The sequence below is a fragment of the Micromys minutus genome (assembly GCF_963924665.1).
Source record: "Micromys minutus genome assembly, chromosome: 5".
NCBI lineage: Eukaryota > Metazoa > Chordata > Mammalia > Rodentia > Muridae > Micromys > Micromys minutus.
Genome location: NC_137974.1, coordinates 87756996 through 87771529, shown reverse-complemented (window position 1 = coordinate 87771529; position 14534 = coordinate 87756996). Strand labels below are relative to the sequence as shown.

Below are 14534 nucleotides of genomic sequence, written 5' to 3'. Positions count from 1 at the left end.
ACACCTCCTGAAAGTCACTCACATCTCCATATCACTGCGCCAGCACATTAGCTCTGCGACCCCTTGGCGTCCATGCACCCGCTCCACCTGTGACTGAGGTGATATTCTTTTCAGGGATAAGAATTTGATTTTAGCCTGAAGAAAGCATTTTGTAGGAAACCCAGTGGGTTCTGCTCTTACTGTTTTACTAACACTCAAGAGATTTAACCCTTGTGAACTTGACTTTTTTATTGCTGTTTTTTATTTACTGTTTACCAAGTACAGAACAAGAGAAGAGACTGAAGCCAGAAACAGCAGAAGCAAAACAAAACAAGAACAACAAAACATGTAGCAACCATGCCAGAGACTTAGCTTGGTGGGGGAGTACTTGCCTGGTGTGTATGGGGCTCCAGGATCAATCCCCAGTACCACGTGGAGGAGAAGTTCGGGGGTTGTGGCTGCAGAAATCGCTGAGTGGTTAGGAGTATGTTCTACCATGCAGAGGGCCCTAGTTTTGCTCCCAGCACCCACCTTGAACAGCCCACTAGCACCTATAACTGTGTTCCAGGGGTTCTGACACCTCCTGCACCCACAAGCATCTGCAATTGTGTAAACACATGTGCCCTGCACCCACATAATTTGAAATAAACAATTTTAAAAACCTGTAGTGAGATGAGGCTTTTATGTCAAGTGATGAGCTCTGGGAGTTGAGACTGCTCGCTGGTCACAGGAATTCTGACAGATGCTTTTAATCCAGAAAAAGCAAGGAAGTCTGCCTTCTTGGAACATGAAAGGGAACCTGGAAGATAGCAGATCTCAAAGGAGGTAGCAGTGGATTTCTGTATTAGAACAAAAATAACAGGCAGAAAACAGCAGGAACCGGTGGGTACATTTGGGGTTCCTTCATAATACTTGTTTATGTTCCATATATACTTTGAGGGTCTGACACGTTAGTGAGGCACCAATAAAGAGCTGACAACACCGTATTATGCAGCCTGGTGCAATTTTAGGAACACTGACAACAGGACATATTAATAATGCTTAACTTTAACAGCAGCTGCACACTTGCTCATGCCGTCTGGGAATACAGACCTCACCTGGGAGTTACTGGGATCCTTATGGTGTATATGCATCCACATGGCTATTCCTATTTGAATTCCTTCTTAAATTCTAAAGAAAAATGCTAAGGTCCTCCCTCGTTTATCCTGCTCCTTTTTATTTTCCCTCCCAGAATACTATTTATATCTTGTGTGATGCAGACCTCTTAAGACCCAAGGCAATGTCCTACAGTTACTTCCAATAACATGCCCCAAATTTTCCTGGCATCATTCACACAACCTGTCTCACACTTGTCCTCCTAGGCAGTCTTATCTAGAACCAGAAACTCCTCATAGTCAAACCCTCCTGTCTGTAGGTTTAACTCGAGAAGACTGTGTGTTCATCCTGAAGTTTTGCATATCTTATGATTTATTTTTGCTCCACTTGACTACCGACAAGCTACATTCTTTCCAATACATACATCTTCTACCTTAGTCAGTGTCTCCTACATAAAACCATACCTCCCTGCCATCTTTATGATGGTTTTTGACAAATTTGCTTCTCCAACAATCTGTAAGTTTCTTGGAGTCAGGGGCTGTGATAGATATTTATAGATCCATGCTGTGTCTGTCACATAAAGTGCTCTCAGGAACATAAGTTGAAGAAAAGTAATTAATACTTAATAATTAAATATTTCTAAGTAGCAATACTGCTAAGTGTTCCATAAAGACTAATGACTAATTAACATAATACTGGAAAGCTGCATAGAAACCAGAGATAAAGACTAAACGTTAAACAAGTTAATGAAAACTGGTTTCTCAATCACAAAACTTTAAATGTATATTATAATGCCTACCAAAGCTAACCTGGGACCATGTTAGTTATGTAGCAAAGGGGACGTAAGGTTACAGGCAGAACTGAACTTGCTTGTCAGCTGATCTTAAAGCAGAAAAGCAGTCTGCATTATCTGGGCAGGCTTTGCTCATCACCAAGGCATCTGCTACCTGGGGTAGAATAAAGGACCAGAAAGCAGATGACTGGAGAAAGGCTCCACAGATGTCGATGAGTCTGGAGATGGAGAAAGAGGCCCAGGAACTAAGGGATATGAGTGGCCATCAAAGCTGGAAAGGCAGAGATGTTCTCCTTTAACATTTTCTGATGGTTCCCAATCCTGCAAAAACCACAATAGAGAACTTTTAGCCTTGTGATAACCATTTCAGACTTCTGTCTTCCAGGATGCTAAGCTATTAAATGTGGTTTTAATACACTGGTGGGCCATGTTTTCATAGTGGCCAGAGAACATTAATATATACAGCCACACTAGACAGGCATTCTGCTGGCTGAGTACCAACACCGCTTAAGAGAATGGCAGCTTACCCATGGTCTCTCTCTTTATAGAGGAAAGACAGGCTGGTTACAGTGCTTCATTGCCAGAAACTCTGTCCCTTCAGGCTTGTTCTGCCTTCCCTATGGAGCCTGGCACAGTAGGCTTGATTTCGAACAACAGGGAGAAGCCCAGGAATCTCAGTCATAGCTGTGAAGGCTGCCTCATAGCTGCACACACCACTTCTGTTTCTATCACACTGGGTAGAGCTCGTGGCATGGTGGCACCTGGGTACATGCAGGAAGGGAAGAAGCTGAGCCATTACTGTGCATAGCCTCGTGGGAAGGACAGACAGTTCTGTCTTACAAAGACTGCAAAGCACCCTGGGAACAGCGTTTTAAGTGCAGGAAAACTCTGATTTAAAACGCTATTTTGAAGCTATCTCATCTAGATTTTAGATAAGGACAGAGCTGCCTTCATTCTATACTTATTGAATAATTAGTGTCTGACATTTTGCATGAATAGTCACCAGGATAACATATTTATCTCCATTCAAATTTCAATTTAGAAGCAATGGGATTGGTACTCCTCGTTGACAAGGCTGTACTAAATTTCTTTTTCCAACTTATGTCTTTCTCGGGGTCCTGGCAGGTGGTAGGTACCATTACAGGGTAACTGAAGCAAGTTTGCTGAGGAGAGTTCTTAAGAAGGTGGAGATAGCTCTTAAGGGAAGGAATATAGAGAATCTAACCATTACGTCTCTAGGCCCGAAGGCACAAGGGAGAGAAGCAGTTTCTGGAACTTGGCTACAAGATACAGGTATCTGAAAAGAGCGGTGGCCCTAGTGGAAGATGGAGCTGTAGCCACAGGAAGGGGATATTCTGGACTTGCTCCTTCCTTTGATCTTTTGCCAAGGCTTCCCCAACTGGCCAAAAGCAAACAGAAACAGGGGCAAAGGGGCCTGAGGATATGGCCCCCAGAAGACAGCTCCTCAGGGATTGTCAGGCAGAGACTGAGCTTCACCAGTCAGAATAGGAATCATCCACAAGCAAGCAGGACTCTAGAGTTGGAACAAATTTTAAAAGCCTTGACCTAAAAGATAAAGGGAAAGGATCCAAGCAGAACTATGTCAGACCTGGAACAAAGAAAGAGAAAGAGAATGATTAAAAAGTAAAATAGTGGGTGTGGCCCAGTGAGTGGCCTAGTTATGTAAGATTAAAAAAAAAAAAAAAAAAAAGGGCAGCAAAGAACCAGAAGCAAGAGGTGAAGGGGTGATTGTGGTGAGACCAGGACTTAGAGCTGTGGATGTAACTCAACATGGGTTTCTACAGCTAACTTTTTTTGTGTGACCTTAACACAGTAGTGAGAGATTTAAAACAGGTTACTCACTTTTTAAATTCTGAACTAGATATGTTCAAAGAGGTAATTGCTGGCAGTGTCTGTGACTGAGACCATGAGTTACAGAAAGCCAGGGGTATAAGCCAAAGGACAGATGCACCCTGTAACAAATTCAGCCAGCTGCTGAGAAAAGTCAAGACGCCAAACAGGCAGACTCAGAAACAAAGGGGCAAAGACAGCAGTGCAAACCAAATGCCAGCCCCTGATATCAGTCCACTCAAAACCACTGTTTATGCTGGACTCTCTGCTGTCGGCCACCTGAGCAAATCACTCCTGCTCATACACAGTATCGATGGAGAATGTTTTCTGTAGGAGCAGTTCTTGAAATTAATCCACATTACTTATTGTATTAGCTTTTGGAGGTGATCACTGACATTCTGCAGCTATTTCCCACTAAGTAAGTTTATGCTTCTATCCTAGATGTTTTGAAAATGCTACCTATGTTAACAGCTCGTTGACCCCTATGAAGACTGAGAGTCTTTCCTTAAAGAGAAATGTTGTGATGCGGTTCATAATAAACCTGGCGCATGAGGAAAGCATGTTCCTTTGTCCTCTCCAAGGGGGCTTTATTAGTGAAGCCAGCACAGGCCCTGAGGAAGACTGCTAGTTAAGCATCTTCTGGAGGTCTGGCTGCAGACTGGCTGAACAGCAGTTGTGAGGTGACCACCAGCTTCTTTTATCCAGTCTCGGCTGATCCATTACACAGAAGCAGCTTGAAGGCCCCCTGCTTTCTCTAAATGTGCCCTGGTCAGTTTATTTACTTTTTGTCAACCAGACACAAGCTAGTTATCTGAGAAGAGGGAACCTCAACTGAGAAAATGCTCCCCACCAAAGTGACTTGTAATGCATTTTCCTGATTGGTGACTGACGTGTGAGCCCACTTTGGGCAGTGTCATCCCTAGGATGGTGGTGCTAAGAGCTATAAGAGAGCAGCTGAGCAAGCCATGAAGAGCAAGCCAGTAAGCAGCATTCTGCCATGTCCTCTGCAACAGTTCTTACCTGCCAGTTCCTGCCCTGGCTTCCTTCAGTAATAAAGTCTTATGTGAGACTGGTAAGCTTGAATAAATCCTTTCCTTCCCTGTGGTGTTGGAATAAGAATGGCTTCCATAGGCTCATATGTTTGAATGTTCAGTCACCTTCAGAGTGGAACTATTTGGGAAGGACTAGAGGTGTGGCCTGTGGGAGGAGGTTTGTCACTGAGATTATGCTTTAAGGTTTTAAAAGCCCAAGCCTGCCCTGTGTCTCTTCCTTCCTGCAAATCAGCATGTAAGACTCTCAGCTACTGCTCTAAGTACCATGGTTGCCTGCTTTCTCCAATGATGATCATGTACTAACCCTTTGAAACTGTAAGCAAGCCCTAAGTTACTTTTTTTTTTTTTTTTTTTTTTTGATCATGAGGTCTCTTCACAGCAATAGGACAATGACTAGACTACCTCTATGCTGCCTTTGCTCATGGTGTTTTGTCATAGCTATACAAACCCCAAGAAACATGAATGGAGTATACCCTCACTCCTTCAAGGTCCAATGTGAAAACAAGCATTAGATGGAGATGGCAATGGCACAGGAGCCTTCTGTGACATCATCTAGAGAATTAGAGTCACACATCTCAAATGCACCTGGACAGTGAGGTGGCCTTAATATAAAGCACCCAGTAACTTTCAAAATAGTCATTTATCAGAGTTTATCTTGTACGCCAATCTTACATGAAAAGCAATATGTGCAAAGGGAATGAAAAATTTATAGGAAAATTCAGAAATGGATAAATCTTCCCACTAAATTTTTAAAATACAACAATCCATTTTGTACAGTGCATTTCGCTCAACATATACAACCCTAGTGTTCAAAGCAGTGTTAATATTTCACTAGCAAAGGCACACACTGAAGACACGTTCCCTGCAGACAAGATGTGATGAATGTTAAACTCACTAGTCTCCTTAACCTCTATCTAAACTCTCATTTTGAGGCAGGGTCTCCTGTAGCCCAGGCTGGCCTGGAGCTCAGTGTATAGCCTATGGTAATCTTAAACTTCTGATCCTCCTTTCTTTACCTCCCAAGGGTTGGGTTTAATCTAAAATTTAACAGGTATTTACTTCATTTATAATTTGGTTCCAAAGATTTTTTCCCCACTCTTTGGTTAAGATAACCTGTCTCATAATGAAGTTTAAAGCAATATTCTATATTCCGAGACTTAATTCTGTCTGCTCTCTCTAGCAAAGATTTCAAGAATCTTCAATAACATTATAGAAATATGAACGGAAGCCAAATATTTAATTTGTAAGTTATCAGAGGTTTTTGTGAAAGTGTTAGATTTGGCTCACTGGCATTTCCTGGACGTATTTTAAAAATCAAACTGAGCAGAAGTAATTCATTAGGGAAAAGGAAAATGATAAAGGAGAACCTAAGATCTAGAAAGGACATGAATGGTAGCTACTGTGTTTCACTACCTCAACAGTTCCCAAAACTATGACAAAGTAAGACATATAATCTTCACTTTATTGATAACAACAGGCTCAGAAAACAGACAAAACCAATTTCAGAAATGTTTATTAAACATCTACAAGGTGGTTAGGCACTGTGGTAGGTGCTGAGGATACAGACAGGCCCAAGAAAAGGTTTACTCTCCCCAGTTAATAATGCAACCCACCCCAACTAAACCTGTAAGCACAGAAGAAACCGAGTATCCTCTGGGCTGTTTGTGTGTCTGTGACTGTTAGGTTGAGGAAAAACACAGAAGCGTTCACAAGCCAGAAAAGAACTAAAAGCGTGACACCTCCCAAGTTTAAGGGAAGGTAACATGTGTGGTAGAGAGAAAATTTTCTTTTCTGTTTGGCTGGAAAGCATACAATTTCCAGTAAAAGACAAAAGTTTATGGTGTGATTCAGAAAGCCACAGAGGCCTGGACATGGCTCAATCGTGTGATGCCAACTACTCAGGATCAACCACACATGACTCAAGGCCACTAATCCAAGAATACTATTCTGACATGTATGTTTCAGTTACCATGGTACTAAAGAAGCACTGTCTGTATGTACAGGGTCCAAGAGAAGTCTAGTTTTGTATTGAGTTCAGATCTGGTGTGCAAGCTACACATACAGTCCCATTTTTCAGACACAACAAATGTGGGAAGGGTTTCAGCCATAGCCAGAACTTTTAAATTACTGGATCCCAGATGTACACTTACTTCAGTTTAGTCAATCTTTTAACGTGTGGGGGGTTGAGTTGTTTTAATGGTTGGGGTCTCACTATGCAAACGAGCGTTGGCTCCACCTCCCACACTTAAAAGACTGCTGGTATGTGCCAGAATCCACAGGCAGAAACCTACCAAGCAGCTGTCATTTATCTGAACGGTGCTGATTTAATGTACTATTTTTTTTTATTGGGTACCTATACTTTACATTTCAAATGCCATCCCCTTTCCTGGTTTCCCCTCCAGAACCCCCCATCCCCTCCCCCTGCTTCTATGAAGGTGCTCCCCACCCACTCCCTCCATGCCCTGGCATTCCCCTACACGGGGGCATCAGCCTTGATAGGACCAAGGGCCTCTCCTCCAGACAAGGCCATCCTCTGCTACATATGCGGCTGGAGCCATGGGTCCCTCCATGTGTGCTCTTTGGTTGGTGATTTAGTTCCTGGGGGCTGAGGGGGGGGGTCTGGTTGGTTGATATTGGTGTTTTTTTTTTTTTTTTTTTTTTTGTTTTGTTTTGTTTCTTATGGGTTACAACTCCCTTCAGCACCTTTAGTCCTTTCTCTAACTTCTCCATTGGGGACCCCATTCTCAGTCCAATGGTTGGCTGCAAGCGTCCACCTCTGTATTTGTCAGGCTCTGGCAAGGGCCTCTCAGGAGACAGCTACATCAGGCTCCTGCCAGCATGCACTTCTTGGCATCAGCAATAGTGTCTGGGTTTGGTGTCTGCATATGGGATGGATCCCCAGGTGGGGCAGTATTTAACATTCTAAGGCATGTTTCTGGGTTATATCTGTAAATACATATACTACAGAAATTACATATCTGAAATGGCAGCTTAGCTCATTTATCTCAGAGTGGTCCCACACAATTCCTCCTTTGAAAAGCGGTGAGAAGCAGGGAGAGAAAGGTCAATTTAAGTCTCAATTTCTGAAAAACAGGTATCAGGGTATTTTGGGTCTTGGACAAAGTGAAAGGATTTAAGAACCAGAGTTTTTACCCTCATCAGTTACCCTTGCTTTTAGCCTGGAGGCTCTGCCACTGTGACAACTGCTCAGATCTCAAAGTGTAGTTATTTAGAGACAGGGTTCCACTCAGTAGCAGGGTTGGCCTGAGGCTGCCATCCTCCTGCCTCAGGATCCTGATGCTTTAGATTACACGTTTCCAAGAGTGCTCCCTGAGGGCTGTTTTTGCCCCAAAGGCGAGTCACTACAACTCCGAGCACCGCCACCCAGGGCTGGGCAGGCAAGGTGACAGCAGGTGAGCTAGGCACGGATGAGGAAGTGAGCCTGGCACCGTGAGAGGGGATTACTCATGCTGCTTTCCTGCGAGCGGAATTTCTCGCCTCCCTCTCTGTCCAGCTGAAGTTCAACCCAACTGCAGTCACTTCCCGTCCGGGGAGGCTGGGGAAACCCGCGCGTCCGTGGGAGGGGAGGGGAGGAGGCAGAACGGGCCAGGTAGCTCGCCCGCGACGCGTCCCCGCCGTCCACGTCCCCGGCGCGCACGCGCGGGTCGCCGCACCCGACAGCTTGAAGCGCGGCGGGTCCGCCGAGTGCGCCCCGGAACGCGCGAGGGCTGGGCGGGTGCGGCCCGTGCCTCCGGCTCCACCTGACCTAGGAAGCCACACTGTCGCCTCCCGTCCCCGTCCCCGGAGTCCCAGCAGCGTCCCCCGCCACCCCCACCACACCTGGGCAAAACTTTTCCCTCGCCTCCGCGATTCAAACTCCGCAGCGTCGGAGGCTGCCGCAAACCACCCCGGCCCTAGCAACAAGGTTCCGGCCGTAGAGCGAGCGCCGCTAGGTGTTAGGAAGGTGATGTCGTAAAGCCTCGAGTGTCGTAAACCAGGTGCGGTGGGGAGGGGGAGGGGTGGAGGCGGCGGGTGGGGGGGGGGTGAAGGGGAGGGAGGGAGGGAGGGAGGAGGGGGAGGAGGTGACTCGAGCATTTAGACACAAGCGAGAGGATCATGGCGGATGGCCCCAGGTGTAAGCGCAGAAAGCAGGCGAACCCGCGGCGCAATAACGGTGAGTGGCGGAGGGGCCCGGCGCGGCGGCGGGCAGCGGGGCGGCCGGGCGAGGGGCGCGGGGCCGGGCGGGCCGGGGGCGGCGGCGGGCCGGGCCGACGGAGTGGGAAAGTAAAGTAGTGCGCCCCGCCGCCGCGCCGCCGCGGCCGCCGTCCTGGACCGTTATGTCTTACCTGCCTCTGCGCCTAGCGGCTCGGGCGGCCGCCGGGGACCGTTAGCCGCGCCGCATCCCGCCGCCGCGCCCGGCCACTTTTCCGCCCGCGGGAGGAGCGGCTGTTGCTTCTTTCCGCACTTTCTCCACTCTTGCTGCCCCCCTCGGCGCCTCCCCGCGCGCGATCCTCCCTCCGCGCAGGCCGCGGCGGCGGGGAACAAACTTGCAGCGGGCAGGCGGGCGAGCGGGCGCGGGCTGCGGGGCGGGCGAGCACGGGCGGCCGCGGGCCGGCTGCGTGTCGGCCGTGCGCGCGTGTGCGCGGGAGCGGGCGCCGCGCGCCGGGTCGGGCGCCCGCGGGAAAGTTGCGCCCCGCGCGCTCGCGGGCGGGGATGGGGACGCGCGGGGACGCCGTGAGCTCGGCGCTCGGGGGCTGGAACCCCGCGCCCGCGGTGCCCGTCGGGGGCCGGGCACGCTCGGGCGGCTGCCCGCTGCTGCCGTGGGGCGCGCGTGTGCGTGGACTCGCCGCCTGCGGGCTGGGAAGCAGCACGGACAGGTCGGGACACCCGGGGCAACCCGAGTCCCGGCTGGGCACGGGGAGCTGCGTGCATGCGCCTCGCTCTGGCTCTTTCGGTTTTGGGGAAGTTGTTACCTGGGCCGACGCGAGGGCAGAGGGCGGATAACGGAGCCCGGCTGGCGCTCGTGGTCGCGAGTGGGGCGGGTGGGGGAGGGGCGGGCGGACTGACGGGCGCACGGGGCTGCGGCTAGCGGTGCAGCTGCGCGCGGGGTATTGATTTCCAGGGATGTGCCAGGGAAACACACTGCTCCTCGGCCTGGCTGCAGAGTTTTTGTTGTTGTTGTTGGGGTTTTGTTTTTGTTTTGTTGTTTTAAGGGGGAAAGCCACAGGCGCTAGGAGGGAATGTGACACCACGACTTATGTCGGTGGGTGCCCTGTGGGCTCTCCCAGCGTGGGGGAGGCGCGGGAGTTCCTGGATGGTTGCCCCCTCTCAGGCGAGTGTGTGCTCGCTCGCGGCCCGGACAGCCTCTGCTCCTGGTCATTGTCTGGACAGTCCCTGCGGCGGCGGCGGCCGGGGGATGCCCCCGCCCGGGTACCTGTGTGTGGTGATGGGCGGCCACAGCCCAGTGCTGCTGCGGCCGCGGCTATATAAGGAATTCCTCACGCCTTTCGCACCCAGCGGCTTCGTGGGGGCTCCCGCGGGGTGCTGGACGATGAGTTTTTAAGATGGGGGGTAATAAATGTGTCCCCGGTGGCATCGAGGTGTCGTCCAGAGAACTAGGAAATCCTGTTTTGAGTGGCAACCCTGGCGCGCCCCCCACGCCCCACCCCCGCCCGGCCTGCGCTGCTCCCTCCCCTCCGGGATGCCAAACGCCAGGTTTTGTAACCTTTCCTGGCAATTTTAGATTTTGTGTGGGATTTCCTGTCTAGAAACAGATAGGAAGGTTTTAGGCTGTTCCAAAGAGGTTTCTTCTCGGTTGTAAACACATTTCGAATGTATATGAGCCCACATTAAAATCCCGCTGCCATGAATGATTTTCAGTCGTTGGGAGAAGCCTGCTCGTTCGTTCGAAGGGAAAGGTGTGTTGGGTAGCGTCATTGTGGAGAGGTGACTGCTTGTGGCAAGGACCTGAGCACAGGCTACCGCAATTGTAATTTCCTGCTTCTAGCGTCAAATTCTAGCGTCTCTTCTACATTGAGCGGTTGCTGCTATTGCTGATGTGGCTTTATGAAAGGTAAGTTGGTTAAGAAAGGGCTGTTCGCTGCCCTTACGTTATTTAAAATGTTAATCGCCAGAGAAAGGGGCTTTTCTTGTTGCTGACGACATGTGTGTGACATGTGAGTCTGAACCACCCAGCGTCTGTGCAGCTGCTGTAAACATGTTTACCTGAACAGGAAAGAATGGATTTTTCTCCTAGCGATCCTGTGATATTAAAATATCACAAACATAAGGCGTATCAACAGATGATTTAAGGGGGGAAGGCTCTTCCGAAAGGTGCTTGAAATCAACAGGAAAGAGATCTTGATCGCTGCAGCAAATGGCAACTTGTGCAGGTAGAAATAAGATGGTGCTTAGTTTTCCCTGCATGTATGTCAGCCTCCTTTTTGCTGCCTTCGTTTTCAGGGGAGGGGTTTATTTAGCAGGCTTGCTGTTAGTGTTTTTTCTTTGTGTTTAATATTAGAAAAACAGATTTGGGCTCTTGTGACTGAAATGTCTTGACTGCAGTATGCGTTACTCGGAGAAAACAAAAGGTGTGTGAGAGAGCACAGTGCTACCACAGGTATCTCCCATTTCTGTCACTTTTGGCTCTCTCTTTGTATTTCTTTTTGTTCTCAAATGCTTTCATCCGTCGCTGACCATTGCAGCCATGCTGTTTGATTTCGCCTGCTATTTTTGCAAATTAAGAACGAAGTTATATGCATTGTGTTGTGAAACCTGGGGATAGGTGCTGGTCGATATTTCTTAGCAACGCAGTCATATTTAAGTTGCAGATGTTTCAGCAGAGGATCGTCTGGGAAAATGTTAACTCTTAAAATCCATTTAAATGAATAAGTAGTGGTATATACAATGGGAGATGTTAATAGAGGTGTTTCATATTATTTATAAACAATATTTGTATTCATTTTGAAATATGTGTTCATGTCCAAGCCAGCAGCGACACGTTTTTATTTTCATCTAGAGTGTGACTATAGCTAGGACACTGCTGACAGCATCAAAAACTGCAACTTAGCAAGGATGAAGCAACTGTGCAGGCTTGTGGCTTGCCTACATCATGGAGCCCGTGTGGGGTGCTGTGGTAATGCTAGTGGTCTGAAGGAATGGCAGTAGAATTGTCCAAATTGATGTTTACTGTTGAGAATGGGATGCTTTGTTGTATTTTAAAATATTTTCTCTTTCCCAAAGTTCTATTCTTTTCCTTCCCCGTTTTTATTCTTGACAAATGAGCTCGAGCTCCCGATGACTGCGATGACTGCGTGCTGACTAATTCACCTTAGATGGAAGAGCAGGCACATACCTTTCTATCATTAGCATCAATCAGTTCTGCTGTCTTTGGAAACCACCAGTAGAGGATGCTAACAGAAACGACCACTGGTGCAGCATCAGAAGCCTGTGGGTCTTCTATGCTAGTGCTGAATCCTTGTGTGTCCTTCTGGGTCTTTAAAACACGCCTTAGTGCTTTTTATTTACAGATACCAGAAAAGTAGGAGTGTGTGCATATGAATGTACTTACACATTTAAGCTTTAAAATCTTGAGACTGTTACTCTTCGGTATCACATTAAAGCAGATATATTATAAAAAGTTTGGCTTTGGACTTGAGCAGGGAAATGCAATGGCTATGTATATTTATTTTGCATACTTACCACCATAGTATTTAACCTGTTGTTGTTAACAGTAGGGGTTTTGAAAAAAAAAAAAAAACATTTTCCAAATGTTAAAGATGTCCATGGCTAGGTATGGCAAGAAGAGATTTTGATGAAGTGATTGGTAGTACCGAGTAGTGATTTCCCAGAGTTTACTTATACTTGAGACTAGAGACGGGCTGGGACACTGAAGTAGATGCCAGGTTCCTGTCATATGGCTGTGGGCTTTGGTTTATTCTTGGTCCTGTGAGCCTCTTATGAGCGGTGAACCTTCTCACCCATACCCATCTCTAGTGAGGAATCTGCAGCACATTAACTTTAAGTCTGTCAGTTATAAATTAAGAAATACAAGTTTTTGAAGCTCTAGTGATTTTTAAATTATTTATTAATTACTACCTTAAGTAAGCTGTGTACACTGAGATGATTGACTTTAGCCTATGAATAATTGCATGAAACTTTAAGTACTTACTTATGCTCTTGTTTGTGTTCATATAGCTATGTTAAGATAATTATAAACCGTAAGCCTTGCATTCAGTCAAAAGTCAGCAGTGCCCTTGCCCTGGGTATTGCAATGTGGCTGCAGAAATGCACCGATGGTTGTCATAGGCACACCTATGTCTTAAGTGAAGAGGACTCACCTGACTTGTCACATGAGTCTGAATTTCCCACGGGTTGTCTGTAAAGACAGTTTCTCTTTAACTTAGTGCTATCCTACTTCCTAAGTACTCCATGGATAAGTATAATTCATTTTTTTGCATTATCTAAGAAACTTATCAGAGTTTATAAGGTATGAAATTCTAGCATGAAGCCAAACATCAGGAGTATCTTATAAACTATAAACATCAGTCACTTGGTTTGATGACTCTGGAAGAAAGTATAAGGAATAGTTATTGTTGGTTTGGTTTTTTGTCTAGACTTTAATATTTTTGAAATTATGTATATCTGTTTTATTATTTTAGTAGCTTTGAGATATGAAAAGGCTATACTGGGAATATTTCAAAAATATTTCTTAGTGTTTTTTTCCTCCTTTATAAGTCATGTGTAAGCATGTGATTAGCATCACATATAAATGCAATATCTTGTGGGCTTATACTGCTAGCTGCTCTCAAGTTCTTGCATTGAGTTGCAGCAAGAGAAGCAAATGTGTGCAGATGCTGGAAGACCTGCACTGGTGTGCAGGAGCACAGGGAAAGTCTAGCCGCACAGAAGTGTCAGGACAGAAGCGACGCTTAGGGTTGACATGGTTTCATAGGCTCTGCAGCACCACTGATAATCTGTTGTTCACTTTTTGTAGAGATGCAAGTGAAAATAAAAGTGCCTCATAGAAAGAAAGTTTTAAAAGTTTAAATGAGAAAAGTGCCCTCATTGGGGTACATAATAAAATTACTTTCAAAACTATCATTTGAAAAGTTAGATACTGCTCGGTAATCATGGTATAATCATAAGTTATGCGTGTTATATATAAAGGTTTGAATGCACCATAGTTAAGATTTTGCATTTGTACTGCACTGATATCCACTGAGGAGTGGCCCAGTGAACACAGCAGATACATCTATTACCACAGCAGTTCTGAGAAGGAATCGTGAAGGTTTATAACATGTAAATCTGATGTTTGTGTAGACCAGACGGGTAATTTTTACTTTGTATGGGGCAGTGTGTTGAGTGTTACATTTTAAAGGAAGCATGTCTATGTATAGATTTATACATGTATGTGCAGGTGCCCACACTTAGGCTAGAGGAGGCCAGGGGGATTGTATCTTCTGGAGCTAGGCTTACAGGCAGTAGTGATCCTGTACTCTTAACCTTTGAGCCACCTCTACAGCCCCAACAGGCAGCAGTATTAGGACATCAGTTTTACTACATGACGATTCCTCATGTGGATTGAGCATGTCTAGCCGAGTTTTAAACTTAATAGAAGTGAATTATGCTGTTCTTAACCTGAAAGAGGGTTACTGCTAATGTAACATTTGTTTATGTATATATGTATGTATGTATGTATTTTATCATTTATGTATTTACTAGAGTATTAGAGACTGAATCTGGGTCTCATAATATTCTGGAGA

General features: G+C 46.5%; 1 protein-coding gene and 1 long non-coding RNA gene across 4 annotated transcripts in view; one reads left to right on the top strand and one right to left on the bottom strand.

Moving 5' to 3' along the window:
- Positions 1-358: 358 nt before the first annotated feature.
- LOC308420972 lies at positions 359-9299 on the bottom strand. The gene is made up of 5 exons (XR_013975044.1): positions 9117-9299; positions 2395-2628; positions 2022-2188; positions 642-778; positions 359-437 (listed from the first exon to the last, which is right to left on the bottom strand). It is a non-coding gene; the product is annotated as an uncharacterized lncRNA (long non-coding RNA).
- The window catches only part of ZEB1 (zinc finger E-box binding homeobox 1), a 164000-nt gene continuing 158311 nt past the window's right edge, over positions 8846-14534 (top strand). For 2 of the 3 annotated variants that reach the window (XM_080917242.1, XM_080917241.1), the window contains exon 1: positions 8846-8944. In XM_080917242.1, coding sequence (XP_080773368.1) covers positions 8887-8944 — 58 coding nt within the window. In that variant the 5' untranslated portion in view covers positions 8846-8886. Of the gene's footprint in view, positions 8945-9557; positions 9648-14534 lie in introns of those variants that run through there. The other variant, XM_080917243.1, reaches the window with a different exon arrangement.